Source organism: Nipponia nippon, unplaced genomic scaffold, assembly GCF_047370975.1.
Source record: "Nipponia nippon isolate SJK-2023a ecotype South Korea unplaced genomic scaffold, ASM4737097v1 scaffold_46, whole genome shotgun sequence".
Classification (NCBI taxonomy): domain Eukaryota; kingdom Metazoa; phylum Chordata; class Aves; order Pelecaniformes; family Threskiornithidae; genus Nipponia; species Nipponia nippon.
In genome coordinates this window covers 659355-674627 of record NW_028262365.1, presented here as the reverse complement: position 1 = coordinate 674627, position 15273 = coordinate 659355, and the positions used below count along the sequence as shown (strand labels likewise).

General features: G+C 63.8%; 3 protein-coding genes across 3 annotated transcripts; 1 reads left to right on the top strand and 2 right to left on the bottom strand.

The window, feature by feature from the left end:
• Nucleotides 1-949: 949 nt before the first annotated feature.
• PPP1R14A (protein phosphatase 1 regulatory inhibitor subunit 14A) lies at nucleotides 950-2655 on the bottom strand. Its single transcript, XM_087729712.1, has 4 exons — nucleotides 2405-2655; nucleotides 1575-1655; nucleotides 1457-1489; nucleotides 950-1151 (listed from the first exon to the last, which is right to left on the bottom strand). Exons 1-4 carry the CDS (start codon nucleotides 2615-2617, stop codon nucleotides 969-971), a joined length of 510 nt encoding a protein of 169 aa, XP_087585838.1. The 5' UTR covers nucleotides 2618-2655; the 3' UTR covers nucleotides 950-968.
• Nucleotides 2656-3682: 1027 nt separating this feature from the next.
• On the top strand, nucleotides 3683-8515 carry SPINT2 (serine peptidase inhibitor, Kunitz type 2). The gene is made up of 6 exons (XM_087729711.1): nucleotides 3683-3867; nucleotides 6586-6756; nucleotides 7613-7669; nucleotides 7788-7958; nucleotides 8062-8115; nucleotides 8224-8515. The coding sequence occupies exons 1-6, from the start codon at nucleotides 3768-3770 to the stop codon at nucleotides 8391-8393; spliced, it is 723 nt and encodes a 240-aa protein (XP_087585837.1). The 5' UTR covers nucleotides 3683-3767; the 3' UTR covers nucleotides 8394-8515.
• Nucleotides 8516-11469: 2954 nt separating this feature from the next.
• YIF1B (Yip1 interacting factor homolog B, membrane trafficking protein) lies at nucleotides 11470-14406 on the bottom strand. Its single transcript, XM_087729709.1, has 8 exons — nucleotides 14206-14406; nucleotides 13879-14117; nucleotides 13682-13786; nucleotides 12822-12900; nucleotides 12652-12709; nucleotides 12020-12175; nucleotides 11841-11934; nucleotides 11470-11744 (listed from the first exon to the last, which is right to left on the bottom strand). The coding sequence occupies exons 1-8, from the start codon at nucleotides 14231-14233 to the stop codon at nucleotides 11589-11591; spliced, it is 915 nt and encodes a 304-aa protein (XP_087585835.1). The 5' UTR covers nucleotides 14234-14406; the 3' UTR covers nucleotides 11470-11588.
• Nucleotides 14407-15273: the final 867 nt, after the last annotated feature.

Here is a 15273-nt window from a genome sequence, read left to right as displayed (position 1 = left end):
GTGTCCGGGGTTTTGGGGGTGCAGGTGGGGGGTGTATGGGGGCGTTTGGGGTGAATCTATGGGATTTTGGGGGTGAATGTGGGGGGTTTTGGGGTGTCCAGGGTTTTGGGGGTGCAGGTGGGGGGTGTATGGGGGTTTTGGGGTGAATCTATGGGATTTTGGGGGTGAATGGGGGGTTTTGGGGTGTCGAGGGTGCAGGTGGGGGGTGTATGGGGGTTTTGGGGTGAATCTATGGGATTTTGGGGTGTCGGGGGTGCAGGTGGGGGGTGTGCAGGGATTTTGGGGTGAATGTGGGGGGTTTTGGGGTGTTCAGGGGTGCAGGTGGGGGGTGTATGGGGGTTTTGGGGTGAATCTCGGGGGTTTTGGGGTGTCGGGGGGGTTTGGGGGTGAATCAGGGGGATTTGGGGTGGGGGTCTGGGTTTTTGGGGTGAATGTGGGGGGTTTTGGGGGTGCAGGTGGGGGGTTTTGGGGGTGTCTGGGGGGTGCGAGGGGTTTTGGGGTGAATCTATGGGGTTTCGGGGGTGCAGGTGGGGGGGTTGGGGTGAATGTGGGGGGTTTTGGGGTGTCTGGGGTTTGGGGGTGCAGGGGTTGCGGGGTGCCCCAGCGCCCCCCAGCCCCGGGTCCTTCCCACCACAACCTGCTGCCGCGGGGGGGGGTCCCCAACTTTTAGGGTCCCCCCCACCTTCTAGGGTCCCCCAGCCCCCCATCACCCCCCAGTACTCCCAGTTCCCCCTCCCAGTACCCCCCCCAATTTTGTCCCATTCCCACGCACTATAAATGATGGGGGGGAGCAGCACCCCATTTGGGGGGGGGCAGGGTGCCTGCAGGGGTGTCCCCACATTGGGGGGGGGTCGTGTCCCTCCCACTCGTGTCCCCCCCGGGTTCATGCCTAAATAAGGGGGGGGCTGTTTTGGGGGGGGTCCCCACCACACCCATGCGGCTCAATGAGGTTTTTATTCCTGGGGGGGTTAAATACTGTACAGCGGGTGCTGGGGGGGGTTATGGGTGCTGGGAGTGGGTGACACCCCCAGGGTCACGCGTGGGGGGTGGGGGTCACGGGGAGGGGGGTGGGGGTCCTCCGGGCTGAGGCATTGCAGGACTTGCTGCTTCGGCAGCCCCTTGAGTTGGGCGAGGAGCTCCCGGATGAAATCCTGCTTGGAAAACGGGGGGCAGGGGGGTAAAAAGAGGGGGGGGGGAGGGGCTCATTAGGGACCCCCCAAAAAATGAAGGGCCCCCCCCCGACGCCGCGGCGGGCGATAAGCGGGGAGGAAAAGGCCCCCCCCGGCGGCGGCCGGCGCCGAATGCTTTTGCCTTTTAAAGCCCGGTTGGAGCAGCCGGAGCCGGGAGAATGCGGGGGGGGGGGGGGGGGGGGGCAGCGTGGGCCCCCCCACTCGTGTCCACACCCCACGCGTGTCCCCGTCCCGTCCCCCGCCCCCGCCGTGGCGTGGGTGCCTACCTCGGTGTCGGCGGTGCACGACTTCAGGATGGCCTGGATGGGTGAAGGGGGTGAGGGGGGGGCCCCACGCGTGGCCCCCCCCCACTCAAAACTCGCGTGGGCCCCCCCCCCCCCACACCTGAAGTTTCTGGGCTCGCTCCTCGTCCGTCTCCAGCTCCAGGAGGTCGTCGATGTTCACCTCGTCCGGCATCTCCTCCTCCTGCCGCGAGTGGGGACCCTTGGGTGTCCCCAAGGCCACCGCACCCCCCGCGTGGCCCCCCCACCCACGCGTGGGGGGGAGGCCCCCTTCCCCCCCCCCCCCCCCGTGCCCACCGTGGGTCCCCAACCCCTTCCCGGGGTCCCCAAATCGCCACGCCTCCCCCCCCCCCCCGCCCCCTCGTGGGGTGTCCCCGACACCCCCACGCGTGTCCCCGACCCGAGGCCAGCGGGACAACGGGACATCTGTCTGTCCGTGTCCCCCCGGGGCCCTCCGTGTCGCCCCCACGGGGGACCGGGTCCGGTGCCGAGCGGCCCGGGGGGGGGTCCCCACTCGCCACCGGCGCCTTGCGGTCCCGGTGCCATCCCCGGTCCCGTTCCCAGTGGGTCCCGGTCCCATTCCCGGTCCCGGTCCCGAGCATCCCGGGTCCCCTCCAGCCGGGACCCGCGCCTTGCGGTCCCGGTCCCGTTCCCGATGCCGGTCCCGGTGGGTCCCGGTCCCGGCCCCGAGCATCCCGGGTCCCCTCCAGCCGGGATCCGCGCCCTGCGGTCCCGTTCCCGGTGCGGTCCCGGTCCCGAGCATCCCGGGTCCCCTCCAGCCGGGATCCGCGCCCTGCGGTCCCGTTCCCGGTGCGGTCCCGGTCCCGAGCATCCCGGGTCCCCTCCAGCCGGGACCCGCGCCCTGCGGTCCCGGTGCCGGTCCCGTTCCCGGTGGGTCCCGTTCCCGGTGCCGGTGCCGGTCCCGGTGCCTACCCGCCCGCGGTAGAGCTCCTCCAGCCGCCCGTCGATCCACTGCTCGGTGTCCAGCCGCCGCTGCAGCTCCCGCCGGTTGTACTTGACCGTGGCCCGCGCCGGTCGCCGTTGAAGCCCGGGGCTACGGGCGGGGGGTTGCGGTCGCCGGGTGGCGAGGGAGCGGCCGGGGGAGACCCCCCGCCCCTGCCGCCGCCCCACGCGGTTCGCCGCCATCGCTCGGGACGCGGGGCCGGGGGCGGCCGGCGGCTATAGGGGGCGGGGGGCGGGGCCGGGCCGGAGGGGGCGGGGCCGAGGGGGCGGGGCCGAGGGGGCGTATGGGGGGAGCTCCCCCCCGCCCCCCCTAGAGACCTATAGGGCCCACGGCTCCTCTAACCCTATAGCCCCTACAGACCCTATAGCCCCTATAGCCCTCTATAGCCCCCACAGCTCCTGTGAACCCTATAGCCCCTATAGGCCCCTAGAGCCCCCACAGCTCCCCTAACCCTATAGCCCCTATAGGCCCCTATAGCCCCCACAGCTCCTGTGAACCCTATAGCCCCTATAGGCCCCTAGAGCCCCCACAGCTCCCCTAACCCTATAGCCCCTATAGGCCCCTAGAGCCCCCACAGCTCCCCTAACCCTATAGACCCTATAGCTCCCTAGAGCCCCCACAGCTCCTGTGAACCCCATAGGCCCCTATATCACCCACAGTTCCTGTGAACCCTATAGCTCCCTATAGCCTCCTATAGCCCCCACAGCTCCTGTGAACCCTATAGCCCTCCATAGGGCCCATGGCTCCCCTCACCTTATAGCCCCCTATAGCACCCACAGCTCCCCTCACCCTATAGCCCCCTATAGGCCCCTCACAGCTCCCTATACCTTCCCTCACCCTATAACCCCCCCAACCCCCTCATAGCTCCCTATAGCCCCTCATAGCCCCCTATAGCTCCCCTCACCTATAGCCCCCTATAGGCCCCTCACAGCTCCCTATACCTCCCCTCACCCTATAGCCCCCCAAACCCCCCATAGCTCCCTATACCTCCCCTCACCCTATAGCTCTCTACAGCCCCCCTATAGCCCCCGACAGCCCCCATAGCCCCCCTCCCCCTATAGCCCCTATAGCCCCCCTGCAGCTCCGGCTCCCCAGCGGGCGCGGGGCAGGGCCTTTTCCCGCGCCGCATGCAAACGACGGGGCGGGGCTTGGCGGCAGCGCCACGGGGGGGGCGGGGCGGAGCTTAGATGACGGGCGTGGTTTGCTGACGGGCGGGGTTTGGCGAGTGGGCGGGGGGCACCTGTGCGGGGCGGAGCTTGGCGGCGGGGCGGGGCGCACCTGTGTGGCGCAAGCGGGGCGGGGCGCACCTGTGTGACGCAAGCGGCGGCGGCCATGGCGGCCGGGCGGCTCCTCCCGCTCCTCTGCCTGCTGCTCCTGCCCGCGGCCGCCGCCATCGACGCCCGGCCCGGCCCCAACGGGCGCCCCCTGCTCGGTAACGGCAACAACGGCCGGCGCCGGGCCCCGGGGCGGGGGGGGGGGGGGGGCGCGGCCTGCGGGGGCCTCTCGGGGGAGGCCGCGGCCTCCTCGGGGCCCTTCGGGGCGGGGCGGATCCTGAGGGGGGGCGTGGCCTTTGAGGGCCCTGAGGGGGTCCCGACCCTCGGGGGGGCCCTGGGAGGGTGTGAGGGGGGCCCCGCCTTGAGGGGGGGGGGGCTCTGAAGCCCTTTGAAGGTCCCTGAGGGGGGCTGTGGATTTGGGGGGCCCTGAGGGCGTCCCCGCCTTGAGGGGGGCTCTGAAGCCCTTTGAGGGTCCCTGAGGGGGGCTGTGGATCTGGGGGGGTCCTGATCTGTGTGTGAGGGGGTCCCCGCCTTGAGGGGGGGCTCTGAAGCTCTTTGAGGGTCCCTGAGGGAGGGCTGTGGATTTGGGGGGCCCTGAGGGGGTCCCCGCCTTGAGGGGGGCTCTGAAGCCCTTTGAGGGTCCCTGAGGGGGGCTGTGGATCTGGGGGGGTCCTGATCTGTGTGTGAGGGGGTCCCTGCCTTGGGGGGGGCTCTGAAGCTCTTTGAGGGTCCCTGAGGGGGGGCTGTGGATCTGGGGGGTCCTGATCTGTGTGTGAGGGGGTCCCTGCCTTGGGGGGGGGGCTCTGAAGCTCTTTGAGGGTCCCTGAGGGGGGCTGTGGATTTGGGGGGCCCTGAGGGGGTCCTGACCTTCGGGGGGGCCCTGGGAGGGCTTGAGAGGGGTCCCCGCCTTGAGGGGGGGCTCTGAAGCCCTTTAAGGGTCCCTGGGGGGGGGGGGGGCTGTGGATTTGGGGGGCTCTGGGGAGGGAGGCCTCTATAAGGGTCGTGACCTTTTGGGGGGGGGGCAGCCGTGACCTTAGGTCTGAGCGGGGTCACAGCCCCGAGGAGTGACCCTGGGGGGGGTCTCTAAATCCTCCTCGGGGGGGGGTCCAGGCCCTGCGGGGTTTTGTCCCTTTCGGAACCAACGCGGCCCTCGTTCCCTCCGCTCCCAACTTCCTCCTCGCCAGGCGGAAATCCAACCGGAGCCCTCGCCGACGCCCCGGGCTTGCTTTCGGGGTGATTTTTTTGGGGGGGGGGGGTTGGGTTCAAAGCCCCCCTCACCCCCCCCCCCCAGCCGTGGGGTAAGGGGGCAGATTCAGCCCCCGCCGCGGTCGCGGGATCCGTCCCGCTCCCTCGGGATGAAGCATCGGTGAGAATCCGGATTCCCGGGGATCCCAAGCGGCCGGGAGCCCTCGAGGGAGCGAATTCGTTGGGTCGCTGCCCTCAAATCTCCGTAAACAGGAAACAACTTGCACTTTTAAACCCAGTTCGTTACCTCGGCGCCTTAACGAGGAAGAAATTTTAGGCCCGTTCCAAGCTGCCGGAGCCCAATCCCATCGGAATTTTCTCTTCCCGAGCCAAAAATGTGGCTTTTGGGGGCTTTTTTGGGGGATGCGTTGCATCGTTTTCCGCTGGAAATCGGGTCCCAGCCGGGTAATTTTGCGGCACCGGGAGCGTCCGTGGCCACCGGCCCGGCAAATCCGCGAGAGAGAGTCCGGTAAAGCCCAAATTGAGGGATTTAGGCTGGGTTTTGTCTAAAACTGGAAGTTTCTGGCTCTTTGGTTTAGTATTATTAGTGTTATTAGTATTATTAGTATTAGTATTTGGTTTATTATACAGTTTATTATTATTATTCAGTTTATTCTTATTATTTGGCCTATTATTTTAGGCTTGTTCTTCTTATTTGGCCTATTATTTTAGGTTTATTCTTCTTATTTGGTTTGTTCTTGTCAGATTATTATTATTTTGTTATTGTCAATTTATTCTTATTATTTGGCTTAGTCTTATGGTCTATTATTTTCAGTTTATTCTTATTATTTGGTCTATTATTGTCGGTTTAATCTTATTATTTGGTCTGTTGTCGGTTTATTCTTATGTTTTGGTCTATTATTGTCGGTTTATTCTTATTATTTGGTCTATTATTGTCGGTTTATTCTTATTATTTGATCTATTATTGTCAGTTTATTATTATTTGGTCTATTATTGTCGGTTTATTCTTATTATTTGATCTATTATTGTCAGTTTATTATTATTTGGTCTATTATTTTTGGTTTATTCTTATTATTTGATCTATTATTGTCAGTTTATTATTATTTGGTCTATTATTTTTGGTTTATTCTTATTTTCTGGTTTATTATTTTTGGTTTATTCTTATTTTCTGGTTTATTATTTTTGGTTTATTCTTATTATTTGGTCTATTATTGTCAGTTTATTCTTATTATTTGGTCTATTATTATTTGCTTTATGAATGCCGCTTTATTCTTATTATTTGCTTTCTGATAGCCAGTTTATTCTTATTATTTGCTTTATGATTGCTGGTTTATTACTATTATTTGCTTTACGATAGCCAGTTTATTACTATTATTCGGTTAATTATTTATTATCCCGGTGGATTCGCCTTCGCTCCGGCCCCGGCGCATCGCTCGCTGCCCGATTTCCGGCAGCGCAGGCAGGGTTGCAGGCAGGAGGGGGGGGGTGCTGGATGTTTTTTTGGGGGGATAATTTGCCTTCCGAGCCGTGCCGCGTGCCGGGAATCGGCGCCGAGCCGGTAAATCCCTTCCCAAACCGGGGAGGAGGCGTCCGGCCCCGCAAAATTCGGGGAAAGCGGGATTTGGTCGTGGTAATTAATGTCGTTTTTTTTTAATTTTCCCTCCCGGCAGAGCTCTGCGCGCTGCCGAAGGCGGTGGGACGCTGCCGGGCCTCCATGCTGCGCTGGTGGTTCAACGGCACCGGCGGCTCCTGCCAAAGCTTCGTCTTCGGCGGCTGCGAGGGGAACGCCAACAACTTCCCGACGGAGCGGGAATGTCGGGAGAGCTGCGTCCCCGGAGCGGGTAAGGGCACCGCGGAGAGGGGATCGGCCCGTGCCACCAAATCGGGTTATTTTGGGGTTTTTTTAAATTGTTTTGGCATCAAACACCCCAAAATAAGCCACCAAATTGGGTCGGTTTATGGTTTTGGTGCCAAAACCCCGCAAATAACCCAACAAATGGGGTTATACTGGGTTTTTTTTTACTTTTTTGGCATCAAACACCCCAAAATAAGCCACCAAATTGGGTCGGTTTATGGTTTTGGTGCCAAAACCCCGCAAATAACCCAACAAATCAGGTTATATTGGGGTTTTTTCACTGTTTTGGCATCAAACACCCCAAAATAAGCCACCAAATTGGGTTATACTGGTTTTTTTTTTTTACTTTTTTGGCATCAAACACCCCAAAATAAGCCAACAAATTGGGTCAGTTTATGGTTTTGGTGCCAAAAACCCTGCAAATAACCCAACAGATTGGGTTATATTGGTTTTTTTTTTACTTTTTTGGCATCAAACACCCCAAAATAAGCCACCAAATTGGGTCGGTTTATGGTTTTGGTGCCAAAACCCCGCAAATAACCCAACAAATCAGGTTATATTGGGGTTTTTTTTCACTGTTTTGGCATCAAAACCCTCAAATAACCCACCAAATTGGGTTGTTTTGGGTTATTTTTTATTATTTTGGTGTCAAACACCTCAAAATACTCCACCAAACTGAGTTATTTTCTATTTTTGGTGCCAAAACTCCCAAAATAACCCACCAAACTGGGTTGCTTGGGTTATTTTTTTATTGTTTTGATGCCAAACACCCCAAAACAACGCACCGAACTGGGTGACTTTAGGATTTTGGGGTTTGTTTGTTTTTTTATCGTTTCCCCCAGCGGCGAAGAAACCCGAGCATCGCGCCAAGCAGCCCGACGCCGACTCCACCTACGACGGTAAAACCTCACCGCGCCGCTGCCGAATCCTTCCCCCCCCCCCCCTTTCCTTAGAGAATTTGGGGGAGGGGGTCTGCACCCAACGGACCCCCACCTAAATTCACCCCCCCCCTCCCAGAGTACTGCGCCGTCCCCCGGGTGACCGGCCCGTGCCGCGCCTCCTTCCCGCGCTGGTACTACAGCCCGGCAAACCGAACCTGCCGCCGATTCACCTACGGCGGCTGCCGGGGAAATAAAAACAACTACCAGAACGAAGAGGAATGTTTGAACCGCTGCGGTCTCAAACCAGGTGAGGGGTTTTTTTGTGTGTCGTCCCCCCCCCCCCCCCCGCCTCGGGGACATCCCCGTGTCACCCCCCCACCGCCATCTCACACCGGTTTCCCTCCTCGCAGAAGATACTGGCGGCACCGGTGCCGATTTCGGCGGCGATTTCCTCTCTAGCAAAGGTAAGCGCCGGCGCGGCTCCGCTCCCCGCCTCCCTTGGGGACGCGGGTGACGCCCTAACGTCACCTCTTTATTTTTTTGGGGTGTCCCCCCCCCTCCCCATTCCGCAGTGCTGGCACTGGGGGTGCTCCTGGGAATCCTGGCAGCCATTTTGTTGGGTTACGTGACGGACGTCACCATCAAAACGTGCCGGAGAAAACCGGAGCTGCCGGGAGCGGGAATGGGATGGAGCCCCGGGGACGACAAGGAATACCTGATGAGCAACGCCTACACCCTCTGAGGGGGGGCACCCCCTCTTTGTGGACCCCCCCAAAGCGAGAGACACACCCCCCCCCCCAAAATGACTTTTCTGGTGCATTTTGGGCACCTCGCTTGTTCGTTATAATTATTTTTCTCTTTTTTTTTTCTTTCCTGTTTTTTTTTTTAAGAAATTCTTTTGTAGAAAAACAGGGTTGTGGGGAAATCGCTACTGGGGGGGTGGGGGGGGGGGAGCCCCCCCACGAGCACCCACTCCCCTGTGGGGGGGGGGGGTTCTCCCCCCTTCCCTGGCTTTTCCTACTGGGAATCGGTGGCCAGCTGGACCCAAGGGGGGCGGGCCCCTCTCCCAGTGATTTTGGGGGGGGTCCCAGTGATTTTGGGGGACCCCATCCCCTTGCTTTTGTGGGGGGGGGGGGTGTCTTTGTGATTGTTGTGTCGAATCAACCGGATTTAGGGTTTAATTATTAATTGTGGGGGTGGGGGGGTTTTTTAATATGTTTAATTTGGGTTTTTTTTTTTCCTGAATAAAGGGAGTTGTGAACCAACCTCTGGGGGGGCTCGGGATTCTTGGGGTGGGTGGGGGGCACCCCAAAAGCGCCTGGGGGGGGGCTGAGGGGCTTAAACTTGGGGTGAGGGGGAGCTCTTTGATGGGGCTGGGCCCCCCCAAGCCTGGATGAGGCCCTTTTTTTGGGGGGGGAAGGGGGGCAAAATGGGGTGTCCAGACCCCTGTAGGTGTTGGGGGGGGCACTGGCACCCCCTCATCTGTGTGTATCCCCCCCCCCCCAGCACCCCAAATCCGCCAGCTCGGCGAGGATAAACCTGGCTGGGCCGGATCCGGGACACGCCCTGGGGGTGGGGGGGTCCCCCAAACCTGCTGGGGAAAATTGGGGTGCCGGGGAGGGGGGGGAAGGGGTAGAACTGTCCCTGTTTTAGGTGGGGGGGGGCCTCCTGTACCTTGCCCCCCCACCCATCCACGCAAACAAAAGTTTGGGGACCCCACCCCCCCCGGGGGGCGCCGCCCAGGGCCAGGCCCCCCCGCCCCGCCCCGAGCACCCATAAAAACCGGGGGGGGTCGGGGCGACACCGCAGCCGCCGGCAGCTCCCCCGCCATGGACAAGCAGCACCACAAGGAGCCGGGCAAGAAGCACAAGGTGAGGGGCTGCGGGGACACCCCCCCCCCAAAAAAATCCCTGGGACACCCCCCCCCCCCAAACCCCAGCCACCCACAGCCCCGGGGCGCCCACACCCATGGGACCCCCCCCCTCCTAATCTGGGGACCGCCACACCCCCAGAACCCCAAATTCTGGCACCCCATAGCCCAGGGCCCCCCCCATGACACTGGGACCCTGCACCCCACAGCCCTGGGACCCCAAACTCTGGCACTCCATAGCCCATGGACCCCCAATTCTGGCACCCCATAGCCCTGGGGACCCCCACACCCTGGCACCCCAAACTCTCAAGACACCTCCCCCCCAGCCCAGGGACCCCCACACCCCAAAGCCCCTGGACCCCCTCTGCTCTAGGGACCCCCCTCCCCACTCTGGGGACCCCCCACCTTTGGGACACCCCCCCCCCAAACTGGGGACCCCCAATCCCAGCCCCCTACAGCCCCAGAACCCCCATGGGACCAGGACACCCCTCCAGCCTGGGACCCCCCCACAGAACCCCACACCCTGCCACCCCCGCCACCCTGGGGACCCCCCAAGCTGGGTGGGGGGCACCCAAAGGTCCCCTAACTCCCCCCTCCCCCCAGGACGGCCACTCCTCGGACTCGTCCAGTTCCAGCTCCGGCTCCGACAATGAGGGGAAGGTAAGGATGCAGCCCCCCCGCCCCCCCCGGTGTCCCCTGTACCCCAAAACCCCCCCGGGGGGTGGGGGGACACAGCCCTGTGACCCCCCCCCCCCCCGTGTCCCGTCCCCCCCCCCCCGCAGCACCACGGCCACGAGCACAAGAAGAAGGAAAAAGTGCACAAAAAGCCCAAAGAGAAGAAAAAGGAGAAGAAAAGTCACTGAGGGGGGGGGACAGGAGGTGACAAGGGGGTGACAACACCCCACCCCCCCACCATGGGGTGTCACCCCCCCGCCCCCCCCCCCCCTAATAAAGGCGTCACCGGCGCAAAGTCCACGGGGGTCACACCCTGGGGTGGGTGGGGACGAAGCCACGGGGGCGGGGGGGCACCCCAAAATCCTTGGGGGGGGGCCGGGATTGACGCGGCAGCTCCCCGGGGGGGGGGCTGGAAGGAGGAGACCCCCCCCCCAAAACCTGGGGGGGAGCCCCACGAGGGATGCTGCGCCCCTAAAAGCGACACCCGTGATATCGGAGGGGGGGTCCCCGATAGCCAAAGCCCCCCCGAAGCGGGGTAAACCCCCCCCCCATAAGCAGGTTAAACTCCCCAAAGTGGGGTGCACCCCCCCTAAAGTGGGGTTAAACCCCCCCAAATCGGGGTAAACCCCCCCAAAAGTGGGGTAACCCCCCCAAATCGGGGTAAACCCCCCAAAAGTGGGGTAACCCCCTCAAAAGCGGGGTAAATCCCCCTAAAGTGGGGTAAACCCCCCCAAAGCGGGTTAAAACCCCCCCTAAAGTGGGGTAACCCCCCCAAAAGTGGGGTAAAACCCCCCTAAAGTGGGGTAACTCCCTCAAAAGCGGGGTAACTCCCTCAAAAGCGGGGTAAAACCCCCCCAAAGGTGGGGTAAAACCCCTCAAAAGCGGGGTAAATCCCCCCTAAAGTGGGGTAAACCCCCCCTAAAGTGGGGTAAACCCCCCCAAAGCGGGGTAAAACCCCCCCTAAAGTGGGGTAACACTCCCCAAAGGCAGGGTATCACTCCCCGTAAAGTGGGGTAACCCCCCCAAAAGTGGGGTAACCCCTCCCAAGTGGGGTAAAACCCCTCCCAAGTGGGGTAAAACCCCTCCCAAGTGGGGTAAAACCCCCAAAAGCGGGTTAAAACCCCCCTAAAATGGGGTAACACTCCCCAAAGGCGGGGTAAAACCCCCCCTAAAGTGGGGCAACCCCCCCAAAAGCGGGGTAAACCCCCAAAAGCGGGGTAAAACCCCCCCCTAAAGTGGGGTAACCCCCCCAAAACCCGGGGTACGGACACCACACAGGCGCACCGCGCTGCGTTTATTGAAGCAGCTGAGGGCAAAGCGGGGTTCGGGGGTAAAAAGCGGCGGGGTTTTTTTGGGGGTCGGGTAAAAAGTGGGGTTCGGGGGTCCCCCCCCTCACCTGAGGAGGTGGTAGGTGAGCCAGTACATGAAGAGCGGCTGGGCGGCGGCGATGGCCATGGTCAAATACATCCGCAACTGGTTTTTGGCCCCTCGCACCAGCACCCCCTCGGCCGCCGCCTCCGACAGCAGCTTCAGCCTCAGCGTCCTGATCTGGGGGAGATGTCGAAAAAGGGGTGTAACCCCCCAAAAAACACCCCCCCCCCCCCCCCAAAAACCACACACCCCCCCCCTTTTTTTTTTCTTTACCATGAAGACGAAGATGCTGAGGCAGCACCAGCTCAGCACCACGTAGTAACCGGTTCGGCCGAAGAGGAGGCCGGAGATGAGGCCGATGATCATCCTGCCGTCAGGCGGGGTGGGTTATTAGGGTGCAGCCCCCCCAAACCCCCCCCCCCCCCCGAACCCCCCCTAAAAAAATCTCTCACCCCACGTATTTGTAGCCGGCGAAGGCGAGGAGGTCGATGGTGGTGAGATCGGTGTTGACGGTGACGAGGTAGAGGCTGAAGAGGACGGCCAGCACCTCCACGATCAGCCAGGCCAGCGCCGAGCTCGCCTGCAAGCCCAGGCTGTCGGGGGAGAATCTGCGGGGAGGGGGGGCACCCCCAAAATTGGGGGGGGTGGGGGTCAGGGGGGATCTGCCTCCCGGGCGGGGGGCTTTGGGGATGGGGGGGGCCTTGGGGATGGGGGGTGGCCTCAGGGGGCGGCTTTGGGGACAAAGGAGTGGCCTTGGGGACAGGGGGGTGGCCTCAGGGGGCAGCTTTGGGGACAAGGGGGTCCTTGGGGACAGGGGGGTGGCTTTGGGGATGGGGGGAGTGGCCTTAGGGGGTGGCTTTGCGGACAAAGGAGTGGCCTTGGGGACAGGGGGGTGGCCTCAGGGGGCGGCTTTGGGGACAAAGGAGTGGCCTTAGGGACAGGGGGGTGGCCTCAGGGGGCAGCTTTGGGGACAAGGGGGTCCTTGGGGACAGGGGGGTGGCTTTGGGGACAAGGGGGTGGCAGCCTTGGGGACAAGGGAGGGACCCTTGGGGACCAGGGGTGGCCTTGGGGACGGGGTCCTCACCTGTTTTGGGTGCCCAGCGCCAAGCCGGCGACGAGGACGTAGGTGATGAAGGCCATCACTGCGGAGAGGGGGGGACAGACGTCACTGGGGGGGGGGGGTGTCACCGGGGCGGGGGGGGACACCAGGGGGGTCCCCAGGGGGCTACCCGAGGACCGGGAGGTGACAAATACCCGGGATGTAGAGATCGGGGGCGTTGACGTCGAAGCGGGGAGCGACCGGGGCGTCCTGCTGGTACCGCACCTGCCAGTCCTGGGGGGGGGGCATCCCGTTAGGGCCCCCCGGGCTCCGGTAATGCCCCCCCCGCCCGGTACCGGGGCCCTGACCCCCGGTATCGGGCCCCCCCTGCCCGGTACCGAGCCCCCAACCCCCAGTACCGGTCCCCCCGACCCCTCAACCCCCGGTACCGGTCCCTCCCCGCCCGGTACCGGTCCCCCGACCCCTCAACCCCCGGTACCGGTCCCTCCCCGCCCGGTACCGGTCCCCCCGACCCCCCCACCCCCCGCGCCCGTCCCTCCCCGCCCGGTACCGGTCCCCCCGACCCCTCAACCCCCGGTACCGGTCCCTCCCCGCCCGGTACCGGTCCCTCCCCGCCCGGTACCGGTCTCCCCGACCCCTCAACCCCCGGTACCGGTCCCTCCCCGCCCGGTACCGGTCCCCCCGACCCCTCAACCCCCGGTACCGGTCCCTCCCCGCCCGGTACCGGTCCCCCCGACCCCTCAACCCCCGGTACCGGTCCCTCCCCGCCCGGTACCGGTCCCCCCGACCCCTCAACCCCCGGTACCGGTCCCTCCCCGCCCGGTACCGGTCCCCCCGACCCCTCAACCCCCGGTACCGGTCCCTCCCCGCCCGGTACCGGTCCCCCCGACCCCTCAACCCCCGGTACCGGTCCCTCCCCGCCCGGTACCGGTCTCCCCGACCCCTCAACCCCCGGTACCGGTCCCTCCCCGCCCGGTACCGGTCCCTCCCTGCCCGGTACCGGTCCCCCCGACCCCTCAACCCCCGGTACCGGTCCCCCCGACCCCCTCCTCACCTGATGCACGAAAGGAAAAACGAGGAGCCCGAGTTTCCTCCCCACGTAGACGGTGTCCACGGCGAAATAATACTTCAGCCTCCCCACCGGGATGAACCGGTCGAGCTGCGGGGCGAGGCGGGGGTTACAAAGCCGTCCCGGTAACCGGTCACGCAGCCCCCCCCCCCCCCGTGTCCGTGTCCCCCGTCCCCACTCACGTTCCGGTCCACGATGTCGCGGCCCTGGCTGGCCAAGGAGCTGCCGTAAGCCACGGCCAGGCTGGATACCGGTTCGCTCAGGAAGGAAGCGGGCGGTGGGTACGGGGAGGAGGAGGGCGGCGGAGCTCCGTAACCCCGACCGGGCTGGGCCCCGCCGCCTCCCGCCGCGCTGGTATCATCGAAGAGAGGGTGGGGATCCGCCATACGCGGTGCCGCCGCCGGTACCCGGCGTTTAGGGGCTGCGGGGAGAGGGAAGGTGAGGCCCGGGAGGGAGCCGGGACCGGGGCCGGGCCCTGCCGCCCCCGCCCCCACCCCCGCCGCGCTCACGGTGCCGCGTCGCCCCGTCCAGCTCCATTCCGCCGCCGCCTCTCTCCTACTTCCGCTTCCGCCAGCCCCACGTGACCCCTCAGCGCCGCGCCGATTGGTTCGCCGCGCCGGAAGTCGTTGGCTTCTGGCTGCCGCCCGAGAGCTGGCAGGTGACCGGAAGCCGGGGGGGGAGGAGCCGTGACGCTGTGCCCGGCTTCAAGATGGCGGCGCTTGCCAGGCCTGGTGTCGCCATGGCGACGGAGTAGGCGCGGGCGGGGCCTGGCGGCCTCAGGGCTACGGTGTGATGGCCACGGGGCTGGTCCTGGTGGCCATGGTGGCCCCAGGGCCACAGCGTCATGGCCACAGGACTGGCCATGGTGGCCATGGTGGCCCCAGGGGTGTCCCCAGGGCCACAGTGTCATGGCCACAGTGCTGGCCATGGTGGCCATGGTGGCCCCAGGGCCTTGGTGGCCACAGGGATGTCCCCAGGGCCACAGTGTGATGGCCACAGGGCTGGCCATGGTGGCCATGGTGGCCCCAGGGCCACAGCGTCATGGCCACAGGGCTGGCCATGGTGGCCATGGTGGCCCCAGGGGTGTCCCCAGGGCCACAGTGTCATGGCCACAGTGCTGGCCATGGTGGCCATGGTGGCCCCAGGGCCTTGGTGGCCACAGGGATGTCCCCAGGGCCACAGTGTGATGGCCACAGGGCTGGCCATGGTGGCCCCACGGATGTCCCCAGAGCCACAGTGTGATGGCCACAGGGCTGGCCATGGTGGCCATGGTGGCCCCAGGGCCTTGGTGGCCACAGGGATGTCCCCAGGGCCACAGTGTCATGGTCACAGGGCTGGCCGTGGTGGCCGTGGTGGCCATGATGGCCTCAGGGCCATGACATGATGGCCACAGGGCTGGTCCTGGTGGCCGTGATGGCCCCAGGGTCTTGGTGGCCACAGGGATGGCCACAGGGCCACAGTGTCACAGTCACAGGGCTGGCCATGGTGGCCATGGTGGCCCCACGGATGTCCCCAGGGCCACAGTGTGATGGCCACAGGGCTGGCCATGGTGGCCATGGTGGCCCCAGGGCCACAAC

Coding starts and splice junctions, on each gene's coding strand:
- PPP1R14A (XM_087729712.1), bottom strand. CDS start 2,617: ATGGCGGCGAACCGCGTGGGGCGGCGGCAGGGGCGGGGGGTCTCCCCC. Junction 1,656..2,404: donor AGGAGCTCTACCGCGGGCGG/GTAGGCACCGGG, acceptor CACTCGCGGCAG/GAGGAGGAGATGCCGGACGA. Junction 1,490..1,574: donor AGCGAGCCCAGAAACTTCAG/GTGTGGGGGGGG, acceptor TCACCCATCCAG/GCCATCCTGAAGTCGTGCAC.
- SPINT2 (XM_087729711.1), top strand. CDS start 3,768: ATGGCGGCCGGGCGGCTCCTCCCGCTCCTCTGCCTGCTGCTCCTGCCC. Junction 7,670..7,787: donor CGCCGACTCCACCTACGACG/GTAAAACCTCAC, acceptor CCCCCCTCCCAG/AGTACTGCGCCGTCCCCCGG. Junction 7,959..8,061: donor CCGCTGCGGTCTCAAACCAG/GTGAGGGGTTTT, acceptor CCCTCCTCGCAG/AAGATACTGGCGGCACCGGT.
- YIF1B (XM_087729709.1), bottom strand. CDS start 14,233: ATGGAGCTGGACGGGGCGACGCGGCACC. Junction 14,118..14,205: donor GGACGGGGCGACGCGGCACC/GTGAGCGCGGCG, acceptor CTCTCCCCGCAG/CCCCTAAACGCCGGGTACCG. Junction 11,745..11,840: donor TCAGCATCTTCGTCTTCATG/GTAAAGAAAAAA, acceptor CATCTCCCCCAG/ATCAGGACGCTGAGGCTGAA.